General features: G+C 36.1%; 3 protein-coding genes across 3 annotated transcripts in view; all 3 read left to right on the top strand.

Moving 5' to 3' along the window:
• The first annotated feature begins 315 nt into the window (after positions 1 to 315).
• Positions 316 to 3,206, top strand: LOC144432851 (uncharacterized). The gene is made up of 3 exons (XM_078121146.1): positions 316 to 1,125; positions 1,649 to 1,770; positions 2,519 to 3,206. The coding sequence occupies exons 1-3, from the start codon at positions 444 to 446 to the stop codon at positions 2,612 to 2,614; spliced, it is 900 nt and encodes a 299-aa protein (XP_077977272.1). The 5' UTR covers positions 316 to 443; the 3' UTR covers positions 2,615 to 3,206.
• Positions 3,207 to 4,350: 1,144 nt separating this feature from the next.
• LOC144432947 (uncharacterized) lies at positions 4,351 to 6,553 on the top strand. The gene is made up of 3 exons (XM_078121259.1): positions 4,351 to 5,149; positions 5,695 to 5,822; positions 6,250 to 6,553. The coding sequence occupies exons 1-3, from the start codon at positions 4,456 to 4,458 to the stop codon at positions 6,355 to 6,357; spliced, it is 930 nt and encodes a 309-aa protein (XP_077977385.1). The 5' UTR covers positions 4,351 to 4,455; the 3' UTR covers positions 6,358 to 6,553.
• A 5,667-nt stretch (positions 6,554 to 12,220) lies between these two features.
• LOC144433236 (TPR repeat-containing protein DDB_G0287407-like) overlaps positions 12,221 to 20,370 on the top strand; it is a 49,134-nt gene continuing 40,984 nt past the window's right edge. The window contains exons 1-2 of the mRNA XM_078121545.1: positions 12,221 to 12,419; positions 19,073 to 19,311. Of these exons, the coding sequence (XP_077977671.1) occupies positions 12,221 to 12,419; positions 19,073 to 19,311 (438 nt within the window). The remainder of the gene's footprint in view (positions 12,420 to 19,072; positions 19,312 to 20,370) is intronic.

Below are 20,370 nucleotides of genomic sequence, written 5' to 3' on the forward strand. Positions count from 1 at the left end.
ATGTTAGTCTGAAACAACAATCGGTTCACGGTTAGAATAGAAGTGGCATGGGTGGGATAGGGAGTCCAATGTATTGAGTTATTATTCAACGTTGTACTATATTTGTCCTCGCTCCTGAAGCCAATTTTAAATTGTATGCACAATAACATTGTATTGGATAAAATCAAGTTAGATGTATTCGGGAATTTCCAGTGTTTACATGACTAGTCAGACATTCATTAGAAAAATGACGCATTGCCAACCAATCACATCGCACAACGTGTATAACATGTCCGCAATGTGATTGGCACTGATGTACATCTACGGCTACTATTACTTGGGGTAAACCCCCTCCCCAACCCCACTGTCACAATTTTCACCTACAATCATTTCATTAGCACAGTGCCACTGACGAGGAAACAGCAGCATAACACTAATACAAGCCGCTGACAACATCTGTAACTATGTTCCAACTGCAACAGTCCAAGTGGCTATTACTGTCGCTTCTCGTGTTTGTACTAGTAAGCACACGAGATATGCACGTTGAAGCATTGGACTTGAAAGCTCCAATGCGCAAAGCTTGTGACGCGACGAGAAGAACCACAGACATGATGGAGGGCATTGCTTACAAAATTAAGAACAACGTTGGTCTGAAAATACGAGTTGACCCAACGTTTGAACATTTCTTTACCGACGTGTCAGCTTCTCTCGGCGTTTTCACCACAGACGCTTCGTCACCAGCAGCCTGGAATATCATAGGGGATTTCCTAGATCGCGCCATACGCAACGAAATATTTGCCCATTCGGCACTTGCTGTAAGCGTCGTGTACCTCGTTGATGAGTTATGCTTGAAGCATGAGATCGAAGACAGCATTCAAGAGTTTGGAGAACTGAAGGAGCGATTCTACGAACTGCATAACAAATGGCTGTATGAAAAGTTACTGATTAAAGACTTCCAAGAACGGCTGAAAGGCAACGTTCTCAAGAATGAGGTAGGGGACGTTATCCGGCTAGACAAAATCAAGACCCTAGTTGCAGAGGTGAAAGGTCTCCTGACTGATATTCACACAGAAATCCACTCTGTTCATGAAACTCACGAGAAATCCAAATCTCACGCCATAATGTCCGTTGGCCTCGGAACTCTAGGTAAGTGAAAATGGTACACATATTTGATGGCTTATGGAATCTGTAAACTTTTGTCCATTTCTAGTACAAGTGTTATGCTGAGATCAGATAACCGAGTACTGTGATTAGCTGAGTCCTTTCACGTACTTTACGAATTTGAAATTTTATTTTTTACCCAACGTTGGCGTTTGATACGATTATAATAGTTGTCCATCTGCATGGTTTTTAGGTGTTTACAGATATTTCGTATTGTCAAATGTATAAATTATCATTTCGAAAAAATATCCTTGTGAATTACTTTATTTGAGAGATATTGCATTGTTAGTGTTTTGGTTAAACGGAATCGAACCATTTATACATCAATTCTATTTTCCTTTTTATTTTCTCCGAAACAAGACCAACGTTAGTTCGTAGAAAGAAACGGTATTAAAGTGAAAGGAAACGTGTTTTCCAACAGAATTCTATTACTGGCTTTGTTTCTAAGTATAATTTTTTAAATAAAAAATGACATCTACTACCATTCGTATGAATTTATGTATTTTAGGTGCTGCGATGACGTATTTCACGGGTAATACCAAATACCTGTCACATGTATGGGAAACAGTTATGGTGACAGGTGCTACCGGTACAGTATATTCTGTTGGTAACATGGTACAAAGTGGTATGGTAGGTATCGAGTACCTTAACTTTACATTTACTGCCCATTTCATGTTAGTGTTCACTGATCTGTTAGATACAACCACAAAGGAACCGCCAATAAAAACTTCACCTGCTACAAGATAGCAAGATGGCAATTTCTTGCTACATTTTATCTCAATGAAATAAACCATTAATTAAACAAGTCTTATACTACTGCAACTCAGAAGCGACAATGTGTTGATGTTTGCATTTGATATCTGCATGGTCATTTCATCTTGACAAAATGTCACCAGAAAATGATATGATGATATGATACGATGTGATTTGATGACGATCGGTTAAGATAAATAGTAGCTCATGCAATCAAAGACAATATAGCAATGAATGTTTGTAAGATTTCTGTCAAGCTAACAATACAGTGTAATAGTGTTTAACTTAGTGAGATTTTGTCAACCCAGGTAAGGGGGTGATTTACTTCAATCTACTCATTTGGTTTCCACTGTAAGACATATCCACTGTCCCTCACGATCACAATGTCAGTGGATAAATTTATTGTTAAATTCAAGTCTTTAATACAACATCTGGTTTAATTGAATGATATTTGGGCCAGTACATTGGCTGTCATAATCACAGAAGTCTTAGAACGGATGACTATTCCTTGGCCCGTATGAAACCCACATTTGCTCAGGAAATGCAACGTTTACTTAAAATACTTGATTTGAATAAAAAATAACATGTTAATGATGTTGCATTTATATCATTTTGTATTCTTCAGTTACTTAAAGATCTGGAAACGTTGAAGTTGAAAGCCGAAGACCTGTACGAAGACATCGACAGAGTACACATGCAACTGCAAATATCTTTAACTTGAATAGGACATGTCAAGTTTTAAAATTTGTGACATTTCTGTGCTTCTATTGGCAAACATTCTGTATTTGATTTAGAACACACATTTACAAATTCAGACTGTGTAATTTCTCTCCAACAGTATTTCATATTCCACAAAGTTTGAACATACATGTGTATCTGTATAGCTTCTTGACAAATTTAAGTAGCCATCTCAATCACAAGTCGCGTCCAAATATTGGGCACAGTACCATCACCGACAAGTGGAGCGAGCATTCTTGCAAACCAGAGCTGTTCCGTGTATTTCTTCCTAGACACTGCGAAATATAGGTGCCTATTGGACAGTGCCGTATAAAAGAGGATATGCTTTACGACTATGCAAATGAAGAGGTGCATGAAATTCTATGGTTAAAATAATTCATAGTGACAGTAGTGGGAATTTAGGGTGAACAATGATTTTTTTTAAAGCGATGAAGAAAAATGGTTTGTTTAAAGCAAGGAAGTACTTATGAAACATTTTCATATTTGAAATTGGCTCGAGACGTTTCAAAGTATGATGTTTATTATATGAAAACATGATAAAAGACATACTCGAAGTTGTATTAAAAGTTGTGTTCTATTTGCAAGCCAGCAAAAAACGAGAGATGGAGTTATGATTTTACAAGGTGTCTAATATATCACCAATTGGATCAAACTCTGATATAGTAATACGGCTCAATTTCTTTGCTTACCACTTTAGTATATTCTCTCCAAGTTGGAAGAAGGCGATCACTCTCAGAACAACAAACTTGAAAAAAAAACCATGTATATTACGAAGAAAAAGCTATGTTCATCTCGTCAGATTATAATCAGATTGGTATTATAGCATAAACTCCAGGCCTCACTTATCGTTGATGAATACTTTAAAAGCATACACAGTCGTGTGCAGACTAGAAACCTCAGCACTATGACCTTATGACGCTTTCTCTCGGAAGTAAAAATCGAAAGAATATAATAACTTAACCAAGTGTTCAATCTAAACTATATCTCAAGCATTATATTATTAAACTTTCACTATTATCAGACGCAGGCAAGTGCAATGTCCGATACCCGGAAAGTCACTGCTTGCTCGTTGCTATAGAAACGGCATGGACCTAGAAGCGAGGTATTTCCCTTTCTAGTATATGTTATATAGGTATATATTTGTGAATAACCGAAACTTAAGTAGCCAACATTACAGTTCTATTTCCATCACCATAAGGGCTTCTTTAGTAGCATTTACAAAAATTAAAAAACAAAGCTTGATTTAAATATGAATAAATGAAAACAGTGTTATTTACACTTCTTTTAAAAACTTTTCCAATGGTATCTTTAGTGCACAAGCTTAAGGTCAGCACCCCCCCCCCCTCGAAGTGATGCTTTTCTTAACCACAATGTTTACGTGACCTGGTGATGTGAGGGCAAAATTAATGTATGGGTGACAGGAACATGTTAGTGAATTAACTTCATTACTTATTAAACGTCATTCGAACTACAAGTTTAGGCACAGAACAATATATAGCCCACGTATGGTGCTAAGAGTAAATGCCACGTCGTGGTTTCTCTCATACATTACACGCGGCTTCATTAGCTTCGCCAATATGTATATATATACACAGAGGATCAATTGGATCGGGGCGGGGTAACCTTTCAGAGAACAGCGCTTTCAGGTTTCTGGCCAATCGTGTTTGATATGAGCAGTAAGTTTTGTAGGGAAATCCCCAGCAAAAATTGCAATGACAATAACCCTAACGCGTAGCTGACTTTTCGTTTAGTACTTCTGACCCGTTACTTTTATTTGACGATTTGCGGATCTGTCCCCAAACTTGACAACACATTGTAGCCGAAATGCAGTGCCATATAATTTCGTATATGGTGGTACTTGCAGTATTAGCAGTGTCTGGGGTGCGCTTTGCACAAGCTCACAACGACCTGGAGTCCATTAAATCCGGAGTGTGCTTCGCTGCCAGAATTTTTACAAATGGAATGGAATTCATGGTGAACGAGATTGGCAGAAACGCCCAAAGTGAAAGTAAGATAAGTAACGACTTCAGGTTTGCTGTGAGTGATTTACAGGCTGCATTAAGCATATTGGCAACTAACAGAAGGTCGACTAAGGCATGGCTACAACTGGAAGATTTTTTCGAGACCGCTATCAAGAGCAACATTATGGCGTACTCAGTGTTCGGTGTTAGCGTCATCTACCTAGTAGATGAGTTATGCCTCAGCTCAGAAATACACCAGAAGGCCGAACACTTTTACTATCTACAACACCGATTAGGTGAAATTCATACTAAATGGCAGGCTGAACAGAGATTGATCAAGGAATTCAACCAAAGACTGGCAAGCGATACCTACTTCCAATACAAAAAATCCGACCTAGTACTTCTCGACAGCGTCAAACAATTAATCGGCGAAGTGAAAGATCTGTTGGGGGATATCAAGCGTGAAATGTCCGATGTTAAGCACCAGAGAAAGAAGGCAGAAGACCAATCAACTATGGCTGGAAGATTTGGTACAATCGGGGGATCAATAGGTGCAAGTAAGGAAACTCAAAATTTCGACTGACCTGTGTGCAAGCATTTCTACTGAAGTACATTCGTTATCATGTATGCAGGCTTTCTATGAATTTTATGGCGGAGAAGATCGATTCTTGGAAAAAACAAATGAAAGGGAATCATGGAACACACCAGAAAACAAATATATGTATATAAAATTATCAGAACTTATATCATGGTGACGTAAATGCTGTAAAATGTTTTATGTTTTGATCAGTTATGTATATACATGTATATATTGTGCAATGTTAGGGGTTATATCGGACACGTGACTGTGTCGTCACAGTGTATTGTTATGAACGGTCCATGTTATATGTTGTCATGTTGATTTTGATTATATATATGTTGCTATGAAAATTGTTCTGCTGTACACCAAATAGCTACAAGGTTGTAGAGTCACTAAAACTATCTGCTGTGGGTCAGTTTTGCATGAAACCACACACTCTGTTTTAATACTTCATTTTCGTTTTTGTTTGGTTTTAATTTATGAGTGAAAAAGCTCTGACAGATTTTTCAATTTTTTTTCCAGCCACTCTCCTGTATGCTGTTACTGCTGGTACGGCACCGATACTAGTAATTGGTGTGGCAGCAGGAGGATATATTGGTAATGTTGTTGGTAGATATTATGGTGAGGTAAATACCGAACAAGCCGCTAAGGTATGTATCAATTTATATCTAGAAGTTATCAGCATTGTTTTGTGTTTATTTTAGCATGGACATTGAACAAGTACTTTCAAGAAATGAAAGTTCATCATTTTCAGACTTCGATAATTCTGCTGACAGCACTAGGTTTATTACTGTTCTGTTGTGCTTACTTTCTCAGCCTAGTGAAAATCCTAAATTGTAACCTTTCCAAATTTCATGTTTCTATCAAGTCATACGCTGATACAATGCAAAATGATATAAACTATGATAGCTTAGGGAGTCGTCCCCCCACCCGCGAACAATAAATAACAACACCATTTAGTAATATAATTTGGTAAGAAAACATAAGGCTTACATTGTGAAATCAAAAATAGTATATTTTGCTTTTTCTCTCTGGTTTTCATAATTATGACAACATTTCGCTCTGTTATTCTTACAGTTGCTGAGAGAATTGGATGGTTTGAAAACAAAAGCTGAAACTTTGTACTTGGAAATGGATAGCGTTCACATCAAACTGATTAGAGTATTGCCGAGACATGTTTCATAAAAGTGGATTTATATTGGAAGAGGATTAGTTTTGTTTCTGGTATACACACCAGTATATGTTGTAGCTTGCAAATAGAAATGATACGAAGTGGGTATAGTTTTTAGGGCATATATTGCAGTTCATTTTTCAAATTGGGAGAGAAAAAGAAAGCATTTGAATTCCTGCATGCCTTTCTCAACCGACAGGAAGCAAGGCTTGTGTATGTATGTATGTATGTATGTATGTATGTATGTATGTATGTATGTATGTATGTATGTGTGTGTATGTGTGTGTGTGTGTGCGTGCGTGCGTGCGTGCGTGCGTGCGTGTGTGTGTGTGCTAGAGTGGCTTTGAAGAATAAAGCTTTGAGAGCTCTGTTTGCGTACACTAATAACGCACTGAATACACATAATGGAGCTTCAGTTGATGTTCAATTGCATCTCTTTGACTCTTTAGTCAAACCAATATTATTATATGGATCTGAAGTTTGGGGTGCCTACATATTCCGTAGATTTGATGTTGGCAAATTCAATGAATACTTTCTTAAGCCTGTGATGAATGATATTGAATCAACACACATAAAAGCATGCAGGTATATGCTTGGAGTTAACAAAACATCATGTATTCATGCATGTTTAGGTGAATTGGGTCGTTTTCCATTACGAATTACTGTTATTGAAAATGTTGTCAAATATTGGTTTCGGTTAAAACAATTTAAAGAGGCATCTTTTACTTGATTATGCATACAAATTAGAAATGAGGTTACACCAGTATATGTTGTAGCTTGCAAATAAAAATGATACGAAGTGGGTATAGTGTTAGGGCATAAATTGCAGTTCATTTTTCAAATTGGGATAGAAAAAGAAAGCATATTCCTGCATGCCTTTCTCAACCGACAGAAAGCAAAGCTTGTGTATGTGTGTGTATGTATGTATGTATGTATGTATGTATGTGTGTGTGTGTGTGTGCGTGCGTGCGTGCGTGCGTGCGTGCGTGCGTGCGTGCGTGCGTGCGTGCGTGCATGCATGCATGCATGTATGTATGTATGTATGTATGTATGTATACGAATGAATGAAGAAATGATAATTCGTGAGTGAGTGAGTGAGTGAGTAGTGAGTGAGTGAGTGAGTGAATGAGTGAGTGAGTGAGTGAGTGAATGAATGGGTGGGTGAATGAGTGAATGAATGAATAAATGATACATGAGGTGGAGGTTAACATTAAAACCAAAACAAAATTTAAACATTCTATGTATGCTTCAAACAATCCACTGTTGTTTTTGTGTCAAATAAATGTGTTATGTCTATAATGATGAGACACGGTATACATACGTGGTGAAGTCTACGTTCGATATAGCGTTGTAAGTTATATACTGACGCTGACTGCATGTACATTAATGCTTATTATTTAGCATAAACTTTTAAATTGCTCAGTTCCATGGTTTGAAGGGATCTCCTCAGGAAACAACAGTGAGTCCAGGCTTAGGCCTAATCATATTTAAGACAAAGCAAACAAACAAACAAAAAACAAACAAAACAAACAGTAGTAGCAGCAGCAGCAACAACAACAACAACAACAACAACAACAACATCATCATCATCATCATCATCAACATCAACAAAAATAACAAACACTCAACACTCAGTCTGACAGACATTCATGTATGTACGACAGACTTACAATACAGTCACCGTTCGTAATCACCCCTAGTAAGCTAGTGTAATGACATCCAGGTGATTCTAACGAGAACCATTCCATATAAAATGGTGATTCTAACGAGAACCAGTTCATATAGGGTGATTGTAACTAGTACCAGTTCATATTCTGTCTGTATCTGTGTCTGTCTCAATCTGATTAAAATCCGATGTAGATGTCGGCTAATCGTGCATTGCTATCTTACCATCGTTATTTAGCTTGAATTGACCTTCGTAGTACATGTTTACATTTTTTAGCCTGATCGCCTCCTCTACATCTGAACACGCCACCATGCAAACGAATTTCTGCTCACTAAGACACAGGGAACCAATCAGGTTGCGTCTTACTTGTCAGGGGCATACACGACGCATCAAACATCAACAAACATCAACAAACATTGAATATCAACAGGAAGTCCAGTAATTGAACTTCCAGAGCCGAAGTACAACGGCTCAGCAATTGCTCAGAGGACGTGGATCTACCTTTACTATTACTACATGGCGTTATTTGTGCACACACGGAAACGACATCGTACGAAGTATTTCAAATATAATTTTTTTTTCAGTGATTGTATTGCTATATATTTACGGTAATTAAAGAATTCTTGTTTAGATGTACCTCTATGCATTTCGTCTTATGTACATGTTAGCTACATTGGAATGCGCCCCCCCCCCCCCCAGTGTCAATGTTTATCTCAGCGAACGCCTACGCGTTTTCTGTAGTAGGCTTGAAGTATTGTACGATTCATAGCAATATTTGCCACAGTGCACAGTTGTGCTATATGAATCCAGAAAAGAGGAAATTTAAGATATAATTTCTAAAAAAAAAAGAAGTCCTTATCGTGAAAATTTCGGTCGCTTTGCATTGCATTCAGGGTTCGAACGGCATGATCTGGAGACGATATCTCAAAACTACTGCATATTAAAATCCGAATAAAATTTGCTACATCTAATCAAAATGTTATATGGTTTTGAGCACGTCAAATCTCAGAAATCATGTCACATTTATAAAAGGAATAAGGTGAATTATCAAAGATCACCAAGAATGTGGTCTCCAACTTCAAAGGTCTGCTAGACGGTCTGCGAATATACATTTAGTAGAGCGCCACCAATGGTCTGAGCGTGAACTCAACAACCCACCGTTTTTACATCAGACGCCTTAATTAGTTACTTAGCAACCACTACTGTTGACGCTGAATGGTCACGATGATTTTGTAATTTATTGTAAATGCAATAAGCGAAGAAAGTGAAAGTGAGCAGGAACGGTTACTTACATGTATAATTATTGTTACACACGTAATTTATGTAAGAAGAAGTCGAAATTATTACCGTAACAGACTGTATTGATGTTGTAACACACCAGCCTGGATCGAGGATTTATGACGTCAGGGGGTTGCCTGTGTGTTGGTGCGTTATGCGTTTTCCTGTCTCCGGACTCAACTGGCGCTGTATGCAAGCTGTGTTCGTACTGCTACTGTGCACAGGCTGTATGTGCATTACCATCACAACGAAAGTTCAAGTGCATACATTTATGTCTATTGCTTGCATTGCTGCTGTTCCATCGCAAGTATACACCTGGACGGTATTTAGATCACTGTGTATATGGTAAAATGCATGTATGTTGATTATTTGAACCGATCGCACGATATTTGGACCCCAATCGGCTGTTAGTGTTAGTGTTATCACATAATCAAGATCTGTTGTTGGGATCGCTACCAATGACCCAACCGTGTTTACTGATTACAGGATATTAGGCTCTTAGACGTCCGATACATGACTTGACGAGTGCTAAATAAAGGTAAGTCTTAACGATAACGGTACTCCTTTATATAGCTGGTACTGTGGTAGAGTGGCACGTCGTCTGCTCTTATCATGCTACTGGCAGACGGAATAAGTCGTGATTCCATTGTTAGTGTAACTCTTGTTTTGTAGTATTGTCAGAGTCGAGTCCTGTACTCTGTCTGCAAGCAGGACTACCCATATACAGCAACGACAGAATGCCATTAACGTTCCGACGTTTAACCCGAATCAAATGTCGGAACGAAAAAAAACACAAAAAACAGACGAAAACCCCTCAAAATCACATCAAACGCTACAATTATTGCAGCTAAGTCTTATAGTGATACATTCATCATGAACAGACAAAAATATGTTTGTACATCATCATGTTTATACTATCACAATATCTCACCTCAAAATTTATGAAATAAAAGTCTATGTACCTGCAGTAATCTGACCGCTATTGCAACGTCTGTACATATAATAGCATGGTTCCATACATGTACATTTGTATTTATTTAGGGCAAGGCAGACGTGTGGGGACGTCACTTAAAATAAGCCATATTCTAGACTGCACACGGGAAGTTGAGAATACAGCGCCCTCAAATTGGGGGTATCATCACCTCAGATTTTGGAAAGGCCTATTGTGCTGTACAGATTGTAAATTAAATACTACTATGCATGTACTCCTATTTAGAGAATGATGATTATCCATGCACTCCATATCAATGTATGTACTCTCTCACTGTACCATGTGCACAAATTCTGGAATTGTCAGAGATAGATAATGGCAACTCAAGCAATGTTGTACTTAATGTTGGTAAGATTTTTGTCGAGCAAGATAATGAAATGTCCTAATGTTACTATAAGACATTCTCCAGACAACATTCTAGCTTCACTTGTAATGATAGGATGGAGTGATTTGTTTGGATGAGTATCAGACACCCTTTGTCTGTGGCCCTCTATGTTGCCATCGACAACAAAGGTTCTTTGTGGTTTTAAATGCATTCATGTTTGCTCCTTGTTGACACTGGGCCTTGAGTAGCTGTGTTACTGATGTGTTCACCAAGGTTAATTGTATTGTTGTAGCAGTATTTATTTTGTCGAGAACTATTGATAATTGTGTGTCAATAAGAAAATTTTGGTACAACATTGGTAATGTTCAGGAAAAGCCACTCAGAACTTGCAGTTTTGTTTCTAGATTTTATGATCCGAGAGAGAGAGAGAGAGAGAGAGAGAGAGAGAGAGAGAGAGAGAGAGAGAGAGAGAGAGAGAGAGAGAGAGAGAGAGAGAGAGAGAGAGAGAGAGAGAGAGAGAGAGAGAGAGAGAGAGAGAGAGAGAGAGAGAGAGAGAGAGAGAGAGAGAGAGAGAGAGAGAGAGAGAGAGAGAGAGAGAATATGTATGATAGTCTGAGATTTACCCTTTGAAACAATTATAATTGTGCAAATAAGTATCACTCACCCTGTGAATGTTTGGCAGTTCAGGAGAGGTAAACAACTTTGTATATCTAGCCAGTGACTGACTTTACTGATTAACATGCACAGGTACTCTATGATGGCTGTACACTGTCCTTCTGTTCACAGATCCTCTATGTAAAACCCACTTTGTCATGAAAGAGCATGGGAATAGTGTTACACATAAGGCTTTCAATTGTAGCTACAGCAGAGTGACATACATATTTTCGTTGACAGATGTACTGCCTAGTCTATCATCATAAACAACAGTAATATGTGTCGTGAAGATAACTGTTTGAGACTAGTACAGGCCTAGTTTCTTAGCATAGACAATCAGCTGCAGTGTCATGTTGACATGAAAGTGTGTGTGTTGTACTTGCCCTGTAATACCTCCATGGTGTATGTGTGTGTACTATACTGGCTAATGCCACCATGCTGGAGACACCAACAAGATCAATTTCCCTTTGTCTTTCAAGAGTTTAGGTCACTACTTATCCTGTGATTCACAGTGACTTAGACAACAATAATATTGTCTGAGACTTCCTTTGTCATCACCCACCAACTCAATAGACACACCCACAGCTCTAACCTATTGTAAATCCTAATACCTGTTATTGACTGGAACAATTCAATATTTATAGGGGTGAGCAGTGCAATGATTTGATGTGCAAACCCAAACTATATATTTACACAGCCCCTTGTTTTCTATACCTCTGCCCCTACAGGTGTTAATGGAAGAGCTGTGGCACATCAAAAGAAGAACAGTGGTGTGTGTACTGAGGTGAAACTAAGGGAGAATTTTGTTTGGTGTAAGGACAAGATGTCATGCCACACAAGGATTAGCTGTATGCTACTGCTTTTAATGTGAACCATAAAATTTCAACCTTGAACTAGATCGGGAACAAGATAGCGACCAAGGATATAACTCAGTGAAATCTGGGTTCAGGAACTGCAGTCGGGATGGGAACTGTTGTGTCAGTGCCAAAACTAAGTCCTGTCGAGAAACAGTTATTGACAGAGGGCAAGTTAGACCGTGGTAGCTTGTACAGTAGGACTTCGTCTAAAATGAGGTCATTATCCAGAGAACAACAATGTGCTGTGTTCAGTTCTTGCAGAGATCTGTTGGATTCAAGGAAAGAGAATAAAGCTAGAGAAAAAGGTATGTACATGTATGACCAGAGCATGGCTAGGTGGGTGCCCCATTTCTCATTCTTGACTACAATATTAGTTTCCAAAGGCATTAGCGTTTGATTATATGTAACTAAGGGAATTAGTAATATAATCTAAATGTAGGTTATGTGTTGTAGGATTTTACGTACAAATGTATATATTGCCCTCCATAGAACCATGAGGTCCATAGGTCAATAAAATAAAATAACATGGTTTTGTCCCATGCTCTCTTAGATTGATGTATCTCCCATCATCTCATCAGTAGGGCCCTACAGACATATAGTATAATTTTCCCGTCCAGGACAGTTTTTTCTATATTTTAAAATAGTTGCTTTTTAGACACAAATTTAACCCAGATCCAACAGCTGTCATAATTCTGATCTAGAAATTTAACACATCCATGCTTTTCAATCTCTGGTCCTTGAAATTGAATCAAATTAGTGTTATTTTATCCTTGGAGCCATGCATAGTGATTATATAGGATTATTCTTATGTTCAGGGCCAACTTTTTTTTTTATACAGACAACCTTTTTTTTATGCCTAAAATTTAACCCCTAAATCTGAACGGGTTCTTTAATTTGTCAGTTCTTGGCAAAAACCAGTTAGCTGTTGTCATGGTGAGACAGACACTTTTACAATCATATTGCAGTGTAATTACTTCTAAGTAAATAACACTGAGTCAACATTTAAACAGTTGTTTTAACATTTACTTAGCATTGGCAGTGAACTGAGTAATGATTAGGCCTAAACAAATTATGTGGTTCCATTTATGGTCAATTTTAGAATTTGTGGGGTAGGTTGATTACATATATATATATTTTTAAAATATATTTTTCATATGTGAGTGTCTAGTTCAGGTAATTGTGTTTGTCGTTGTTTTCAAAATGGTCTCTGTGTTATTGGTTTCTTTTCATCAGATGTACAGTACTGCCATTACAGACTGGAAGAACAGTTTTATGTTGTTTTTTTAAGTTGATGTTAGTTTCAGCATCCACTATTTCTTGCGAGACTTCACAATTTTTGCGATTTTATCATTTTTTCTTGAATAAGTAAAAACAGTTAGGGTCAGTATTAACAAAATAGATGGGGTCTGGTAACTGGAACCAAACAATTTTTTTAGGCCTTAGCTTATAAATGTCCAAATATTTTTGTAGTTTCAGAAGCACACACATGAGTGTTTTTCAATGTTGTTATACCAGACCAGCATAGCTTTGATTATGTAAGGGTATAACTTGCAAACAGAGGCAACCATTTACAAGGTTTCACCACATTGTTTACAATCTAAAAGTCCAATTTGATGTAATTGATTTGTTCTGCTGACAGCTATGAGAATGACTACTGTACTCTAGTAAATATTGATATATAAAACTTGCCAACCAGAAATGACAAGTAATCTGCCAATACATTTCTGATTTATACTTTAATGTAAATAGTTTTTTCACAAATAGTACTTGAAGATTCATGATAACCTGTCTCTATCTGAATTGATTCAAAATCAATTGAAACTGTTTTCGTTCACCATACCATGATAAATTTGAAAAAGTGGATTAGAATCAATAAACAAATTTCGCACTAATTTACTTCGAATCTGTTCAAAACCAGCCACTTGAGGTGGTTTTGAATCCAATTGAATTAGAATATCTTGGTTCAAAAGTAATTTAATTCATGTTGGGACAGGAGAACTGATGTGATTTGATTTTGAACTGATTTAACATTTCACAGGACAGGACTACTGTATTATTAAGCTTCTGTGAAAATGTTTGGAATTTGGTGGGGGCGTATGGGTGCGAGTGGAGGGGGGGGGGGGTCATTATTCAATCATGGGTATAAACACTAACAGTGGTTCTAAATTCTACATTTTTTGCGACTTACATCTAATAATACCATTTACATCCAAAGTTTAGTATTTACAGGCAATTCATACGAAATACACAACCGATATAAAGTGAACTCTATATATGGCTTTCACTTCATTTGTCAAAATTTCTTTGAGACTATTTCTTTTTCATATAGGCAGTGATCTTAAAATCAAACAAGTCAGATCGTCTTGTTGTCACTGCCTCCCCAAAGCTTTATCCCCATACATGACAGCCGAAATGAATCAAAGCCCTATTGTATATCTGCTCTATTATTACTTCAATGAATCACCTGTTCATGTATACATGAATACAGTAAAGCTGTCATAAAGCTCTCTAACTAAGCTATATAGTCTGATAATCACCCAGGTAATCCTACCCTAACACTAGAATTTTGCCACATCTAATCTATAGCAATATACAGGTACATGTAGTTCATTTCGGACTAATGGCATGTCTCCATTTCACAAATCTAATCTAGATACAGACTTAACTTTTGCATATCAGATTAGCGATTATAAGGTTGTGCTAAGACATAACTCTAGATTCTGCAATGTAATACCTATCGTCTTTATACATTTTGTACAAAGAGAGATAAAAAACAAGAACCATGTTTTTCCCTTTTAAGAGTAGTGGCCGGTTTACAGCCTATGATAATTCTTAAAAGCGATACAAAAATCATAAATGTAATGCCTGCCTACTTTTGGTCATGCTGAATTCTTGCTAATTCATATACATGTAACTCATATATTAGAGGACCAACATCATAACATGGAAATTTTTTTTCAGCTTGTTTGTGTTATCCTTGGCAAAGACATATGTTACATGTATTTGCCAAATAAAATTAATCAATCAACCAATCAATTGAAAAAAAAAACTGATAAGGAAAAAACAGTGAGGTTTTCTGAATTGCACACAAAAAATATTTAATTTCTGAACAAAATGTTCAATGGGAACATAGTACAGTACTTAATATTTCATATTATATTGACTACCTTTTTAAAACTTTTAAGTTTGAAGAGATTTAGGATGGGGTCACTATGGAGTCTTGTAAGTCGATAGCTGTACATTGTAAATGTATTTTATTAATATAGTTGCCTCTAGCATAGACGTACATGTAGTTGAGGTCTCTCGATCTCCATGTCTGTGCCTGTAGGATGCCTCTAAAACTCATTGTTGGAAATTCCAGTAAAGTGACTTCGGATTGACTTTGTACCAATCTTCCACCTATCAAAACCTTTTGTCAATACCTCAGAAAGGATTTTAAAAGTGTTTTGAGATCATTTTTTACAGCATTTTGTCTGGATTTGCTGCACATTTCATGTCAGTGTTCACTGGCTCTGTTTGATATAACCATGCAGAAACCAATAAGAAACTACCTGCTACACTTCAAAGTTTACGATAGCAAGATTGAATTGAGATAGTTTTTTTGCAACATTTTGACATGAAATGAACTAACTTGCCAACATGCAGACATAAAATGCAGACATCAAAACACAATGGTGCCAACGTGTCTGCAGTTACAAAAGGTAATAAGTTGTAGATTAAAATTCCTTTAGACAAAATGTAGCAAGAAATAGCAATCTTGCAATCTAAAGTGTACAGTTTTTTTTATTGGTTTCTGCATGGTTGTAAGTATCAAACAAAGCCAGTGGCCATTGACATGAAAGGGGCAGTATACAAGTATGAAATATGGGAATTGGCAAGCAAGATTTATGGGATAGATACTATTTGTGGATTTAGAATACTGCAGGCAAGACAATGTTGTGAAGAACACAATTGATTCAAGGTCATAAGATCATCACTTAAGGGGCTCACTTAGCTACCTCAGGCTGTTGAATATTGATTTTTGCTATGTAAAGAATGGCTTTGTCAGCGTAACCAGCCAAGCTTGTTATAAATATTGAAATACCTGTGACTAACCAAGCAAATGTTTTGATTACATGGTTTGTATATGTTGTTAAGAGTCTAAGGGATGATGAAATTGGAAGTGTTTTCAAAGATAACCTCTTTTATCTGAAACTGAATAATCTACAGCGTGATTCGTCTATTAAAATAAGGAGAAAGATGACATAAGATGGATAAAAATTCAGTACAGTAATATGTATTAAAGATACTTATGATAAGTAATCCAGGTGTATGCAAGAAACTTTGCTTGTGATGTTGAAAATTTAGTTTTTAAAATTGAAGTATGAACAATGAAGTAGTACAACATATTGATACATTACTGAACTTATCCTGATACATTGACATAGATTTAGCTATAGTAGTCACAACATTGCCTACACAGCGGCAAAGTTTTATAATAGTTTACTTTGACAATGCCACCAAATAGGCACACAATTATTCACAGTGTCAAATACATCTAGACCCCATCTGCTCTTGTATTGCATGACATCATCATTGCTAGATGTACATTTAGGGAGTAAAGTCTAAAACAACAAACCCCCAAAGTGGTATTAAGAGGTGCCAAATTTTGTTGTGGTATAACTTTAATACAGTCTTAAAATGCAAGACTGTTTAATTGAAACCGAATCAATTTAATCACCCAATAATAGTAAAAGCAGATTTAAAAAAATGTAAAGAACAGATCAATAGAAGACAAAATAGTGAAAGTAGATTAAAATGGAAGTTACAGCATGTGAATAATCATGAAAGAATTGATTGCTCAAAATAAAATGATGTATATAGGAGAGTTAGATTGTTTGTGTTGTAGGTTGGAGAAGAGACAAGAACATTTACAATTTAAGCTCAAGTCATAAGATTTTTACTCAAATGAAAACATTTAGAGAAAACCTTTTATTAAACTATTCATGTTATATAACACCAGTGCATGTATGCCTTCTCTGACGTTACAATTGTCTTCTGGCATTGTTAGAATTATTGATTGCATAGTAGGGATATCCTAGACATATAAATATGCAGAATTGATATTAAATTGTTTTGTAAGTATCTCAATATGTGTTTTGAATTCAGTCAATTGCAACTGATATAGTTAATAGTTTTTAACTTTTTACAACTTATTCAATTACAAACACAGACTTAAAGTATAATGCTATTTTACATTGTTTTGTCAAGTAGAAAATCATGATTAACTTGTTTAAAAAAATCAAAATAAATAACCATTTGATATCCATATGGCCACTGTATGTATCTCTGTGATCTCATGAGACTGGTTTGTTTGACATTGATGTTAAAATAATGTTTTTGAAAAAATGAAAATTAGTGGTTTGAAGTACATATACAATGTAGGGTGATACACTTTCTGATATGGCTATAAGTTATTTTCACAACTAAGGACATTTATACGTTTCATCTGAGCTCAGTATGTGTGCTGTAAACCTACATGTAGGTTGGGGGGGGGGGGGGGGGTATCAACTGGCCAGGCCTGGTAGGGGGCCATGTGCAGCCAATGCTGTCAACCCAAGACCCCATTTTAGACCCATTTTGACCAAAAACCAATACCCATTTTAGAACATTCAAATTTTTAGAAGACAACCCCATTATACACCAAAATACATTATCACCGATAGTCCAAATTCATTGCCTATAAATAAAGCTGTTGTTGATTGGACTATTAGTATCCGCAGCTCTGAGTTTTGGGTTAGCTCAAATCAACTAAAGCACTAATGTGGGGGTTAGAACCCAGGATATCACATCAAAGGCAGCTACCGTCCTGTATCTACCAAGATTATGATTACCAGAAACAATGAGGATTTATCTACTGGTGAGAAAACCTAGCAACTATGAAGTCTTGTTTGACTATACATGTACATGTACACCTTTGAATTTGAGTGAGTTATCAACAAAAGAATGGTCCATAAATTTCACCATTGTCATCAATCAACCAAAGTTTAACATGTCAAGTCTTTTGTTATCAAGTGTAACAGTTAAATTGAGTGCCAAAATAGTTGTGTGGGATATAATACACTGTACTTGTCTGGATATATTTACAGCTAAACTACATGTAAAGGGTATTTACAGCTATTTCACTTCCAAAGTTAATTACAATATCTATGCTGTACATTATCGATATTACATTCCATTGTTTACTCTATGACTGTATTTAGTATTGTGGGGTTTTTTTTGTTACAGAGAGATATTTTAATTGCTTGATGTTGCAATTAAAATACCAATGCAGCAATGTACAGACAAAAGCATTGACATGTACAATGTATAGCTATGCAAGGTCATGATATACATGTACCTAATGACTGAATACATGGAACTACAATGCCATTTTGAAAGAAATTTATGCTCTTATAAAAAATTCACGTAAATTTCACCCGAAATATCCTGCATGAACTTTCATTTTGTTGGCCTAGTTTGAGAAAAATTTATTCTGGCTATAAAATGACATGAATCATACTCAGAAAGTTTTTAAAAAAATAAGAGAAATGAAGCAAAGCATAAAACTATTATATCAAAATTTAACAATACATATATAAACTATAGTCTATTTTGAAAGCTAGTTGTAATGAGAACCATAATATTATTTCTATGTGGCCTAAAATGTTTTCCCTATAATCATAAAGTAACTTTTAGAAATGTATGTGGCCTAACAATGTTTTCTCATAATTATTACTTTTTATGTGGTCAAATATATGAATTTTTTTCACATAACCATAATATTATTTCTATATGGCCAAAGAAATTTTCTACCCCAAAACCATACATTGTGTAATATTTAGTACTTTTTATGTGGCCTATGAATTTTTTTTACCCATAATCATAATATTATATTTCTATGGCCTAAGCATGTTTTTTTTTTTCTCTTCCTTCACAGCTGAAGAAGAAGCTGCATTGAAAGTAGAATGGCAAGATGGTGAAATGCTGACAGTGGAGGAAGCTGAAGACATAGTACATATATGTTGGTCTAGAATAGGAAGACAACAACACAGTGGATATATGCCAAGACGTAACAAAACTAAACAAAGTGTGTCTACCGGTGGCAGGGTTGTCAGAATATTCGTTTCCTCCACATTCGCTGATTTCTTCTCTGAAAGAGAAATACTTGTTAAAAAGGTAAATTTGTTAGTTTTAAAAGTGTAAGCTTTGAATTTAAGATTGTCAGAATTAAGATGTGCAGTCAGTACCTTTATGGTGTTGGATTTTTTTGTTTAATATTGAAATTAAACTTATTTCATCCCAACAATATTGCAACATGTTGAAGTGTGTGTACTACAGTATTTGGCAGAGTTCTCACCAAGAATTTCATTTACACACATAAACAAACATACGATGATCATGTATAATATATATATATGTATTTTTTTTTTTTGGGGGGGGGGTATACCAATAAATTGGAAGAGCACTAGTGTTCTGATAGTTTCAAATCTTTTAGAGATGTACCGCATACTAGTATTTATCCAACACCCTCACAGAGTATTGACTTAGCTTTAATAGTGTGTGTTATGTATTTTAGTATTTCAAACACTGGCTTTAATTAAAACAAGTGCCAACGTGTAGCTGAGTTACAGAACATACCATGAACAGCTGTTCTCATTGCATGCTCTAGTTGTTAAAAACAATAAACTGCAGTTGCCTTTAAGGGGATGGATACCTTGTGAATTCATTATTTTTGATAAACAGTTAGATTGTAAATAAGATAAAATACCTTGGTTTCATTCCCTTCCACTAATACATGTATCAGTATTTAGCTGGCATCTGTCTGTACTTAGGTGGAAGTGATGTACATGTATAGACCTTTATAAGGAACTAAACTGTGTGTACTGCTTGTACTGTTATACAATTGAAGTAATAATAGAAAAAGTCCAAAAAGCATTTAAGGGAAGTTTCCAATCATATCCTGTACATTTTTACATCACTTCTGCCTAAATTTGTATCGATGCCAGTTCCATACTGATAATTAAAAGTGAATGAAACTAACACATTTGTCTTGTTTCACATCCTGTTTTTATTGAAAACATCGTGAACTGACAAGGAATCCTTCCCATTTAAGCCTGACACCAACTGGCATGATCACTATGTGACATCTTGTTACTTGTTCCACACAGACCAAAATTATCAGTATCAGCTCAGACAACTAGAAGTTGTCCGAGGTATCAGTGACTTCTTGCTCAC

The sequence above is a fragment of the Glandiceps talaboti genome, chromosome 3 (genome assembly GCF_964340395.1).
Source record: "Glandiceps talaboti chromosome 3, keGlaTala1.1, whole genome shotgun sequence".
In the NCBI taxonomy this organism is placed as follows: domain Eukaryota; kingdom Metazoa; phylum Hemichordata; class Enteropneusta; family Spengelidae; genus Glandiceps; species Glandiceps talaboti.